The 3,149-nt window shown below is 35.7% G+C and overlaps 1 protein-coding gene across 1 annotated transcript; it reads right to left on the minus strand.

Annotated features, from left to right (window-relative positions):
* Window positions 1–1,082: 1,082 nt before the first annotated feature.
* LOC112090693 (putative receptor-like protein kinase At3g47110) lies at window positions 1,083–3,143 on the minus strand (the record flags this gene model as incomplete). Its single annotated transcript, XM_024162602.1, has 2 exons — window positions 1,083–1,462; window positions 1,745–3,143. Coding segments are annotated over 2 exons (1,779 nt in total), but the record flags the coding sequence as incomplete, so codon positions are not given.
* Window positions 3,144–3,149: the final 6 nt, after the last annotated feature.

The raw sequence follows: 3,149 nt of genomic DNA on the forward strand, positions 1-3,149 counted from the left end.
TTAATGACGTTCCAAGCAAAAGAGAATTTCTTAAAAAAAAATTTGCTCTTAAGTTGCAAAAATGAAAAGCGAGCAAAGGAAAGAGAACTGATTTTTAATCATGCTCTTGTACAATCCTGCGAGTTATTTTATGGCCAAAAGTTTTCAATTTGTGGTTATTGGCAGTGTGAGGAATTACAAAATACCAATTATTCATACTTTCTATACAATCTGGACGATGTTGATGGAGTACCAGCTATGAAATTTATCCAAGTATCTATTTTCAATCAAAACCATTTTTTAAGAAAAAAGGAACTATATTTGTAAGGTGGAGGATTTATTGTGTCATCGGAAGTGAAGAAGATTTATTTTTTTTTTATTTGGGGGAAGAGGGGATTTTTGTTAACGCCATATTCAAGAGAAATGATGTTACATTTAAAAAAAAAAAAAAAAAAAAAAAGTAAAATGTTACAAGAGTACAAGTCAAGGGAGTACCTTTTAAGCATATTAACCAACTTAATTTTACCTTTTTAATTTTTGATAATTTAATGATAAAACTAGCATTTCACTTAAGGATATACAGTTCAAAATCAAAATCAATTATCTTTTTCGGATATTTCTAAAGAACTGTTTTATTTTTATATAAGATAAGAAAATACATTTAGTAAACACACACAGATTCAACGATTACAACCATACACTATGCATATAAAGTCCTACCGTACATGGACCAGGTCCGTACGAGTATAGAACTTTTCAAAGTAGTATATACACATATTACATAATAAAAAGTAGAAGCTACATAGTAAAGTGAAGTTCAGTAGCATCAGTAAAATTTAGACATGGAATATGCGTCTGTGCAACAGACATTTATTTGATAAGCATATCAAAAGAGAGTAAAACAGAGTAACCATACGAGAGTTGGTACAAGTGTAGATGCAAAAGCTCATTCCAAATACAGCTTACACAAAATAAAAGTCTTCACCAACCGATTCTCTTTCAGAAAGCTTCAAGTTCCTGCAGTTAGACACTAGTTAGATTGTTTCTCAATTTGGAAGTAAAAGATGTAATATAGTATGAAAAAAAGCAATAAAATTTTGTCCTTAGATGTTTCTTTCACCAATGAAAGCATTTCTAATGCGTTGTAGCCTCATGATCACATCTTCCATGTTCATTCTTTCATTTGGCGAGTCTTCTGAACAGGCAAGTCCGATGTCCAAGATTGAAACCAAGCACTTCTTGTTACAGTTTCTTTCTTCTTCTCCTCTTCTTCTTGTTGTTTCTTCTACTTCTCGAGGAACAAGAGTAGGGTCCACAACTTGCACCACTTTCTCTGGTAATGCCATCTTAACAAAATTATGAAGATTGAAATTGTCTTTGAACATTTCATCAGTAGGTCTCCTTCTAGTGAACAACTCCAATATGAGGATTCCATAGCTATACGCATCTCCCTCTCTTGATGGCTCACCACCCATGGCATACTCTGTAACTCATAAAAAAAAAATAATAAATTTTTTTATTTAGACGTATTAAATTTAACCAATCACAATATAATCAATACAAAAATATTATTGAATGGGAGCATTGTTCATCAATGACGCACCACCACACATGTATAAATAAATAAAGGAGGGCAGTTACTTGATAAAAAAGTGAAACAAAAGGCAAATGTACAAGATTATGACTTCTGTATTTCTTAGTCAACAACAAAAGTTTAGAAAATTAATAAAATTAAGCTAATTAACATTTCAATGATGTTATGTACCTGGAGGGGCGTAGCCAATGGTTCCCTTTATTCCAATTGTGCTAGTTTGACTTTCAGAGGAGTTAATGTCGTCTGAGATCAACCTTGCTATTCCGAAATCACTTACATGGGCAATCATTTCCTCATCAAGAAGCACGTTGCTAGGCTTCAGGTCACAATGGATGATCGGTTGGTCGCAATGATGATGAAGATAACAAACTGCAGAAGCCACATCGATGGCAATATTTAGTCGTTGAGTTAGGCTTAAACTCGTGGACTGAGTTTCATCATTGGACGTCACCGGATTGAGCCACCTCTCTAGGCTTCCGTTTGACATGTACTGAAAGATCAAAGCCTTGAATTCATTGCCATTATAATCCATGCTAGAGCAACATGTCAATATCTTCACAAGATTTCTGTGACGGATATTTCTTAGTGCATTACATTCAGCAATGAAACTCTTGGAAGCTCCTTTCTGTTGGAGATTGAGGACCTTTATTGCTTTGGGATTTTCTTCTTGACCAAGAATTCCTTTATATACAGACCCGAAGCTACCTGTTCCAATCAACATGCTTGGGGAGAATCCATTAGTTGCCTGATAAAGACTTCTGTATGAAACCTTTGAAAGAAAATTGATTGTAGAGAGTGTAGGAGACAATTTCCTTATCCTCCTCCGATAGTAAATGGCCAAAACCGAGAATAGAAGGAGAACCACTCCTACACAAACCGTGGTGATTGTTAGTTTTCGACCGTTGATTTTTCTCCTTTTGGATTCTTTTATTGGACAAGCTGGAAGCTGCAGTTCAGGTACACCACCGCAAAGTTTATTATTTCCAGCTATTGATATTGCACTTATGTTCTGGAAAACACCTGTTCTTGGCACTTCTCCGTCGAGATCATTGAAAGAAAGATCCAAACTCAACAATGCAGTAAGTTTCTCTAAATCCTTTGGAATTGGTCCTGTAAAGTTATTCCTCGAAAGATCCAAGTACTGAAGACCTCTTAGAGATGCCAAAGTAGAAGGCAAGGTTCCTTGAAAGGAATTCCCACTTAGGGAAAGGGATTCTAGACTCTCACAACCTTCAATGGTTTTTGGGATTTCACCGGTGAGATTGTTTTCGGAGAGGTCGAGCGCACTGACACTTTCTAGATTGCCCACTTCCTCAGGTAGGCTTCCAGTAAATGAGTTTTTTGAGAGGTCTAGTATGACAGAGGAGGAAAGACTAAAGACCTCTTTGGGGATAGCACCACTCAAGCCATTGTAAGAAAAGTCGAGATATTGAAGATATTGGTGGCCTGCAATATTTGCGGGAATACTTCCTTGTAACTTGTTATGCTCTAAAAAGAGTTCGTTTATTTGAGTGAGGTTTCCTATAAATGAAGGAATATTTCCTGATAATGTGTTTGATCCCAACTCCAACACTTG

Source organism: Morus notabilis, unplaced genomic scaffold (genome assembly GCF_000414095.1).
Source record: "Morus notabilis unplaced genomic scaffold, ASM41409v2 Scaffold1386, whole genome shotgun sequence".
Classification (NCBI taxonomy): Eukaryota; Viridiplantae; Streptophyta; class Magnoliopsida; order Rosales; family Moraceae; genus Morus; species Morus notabilis.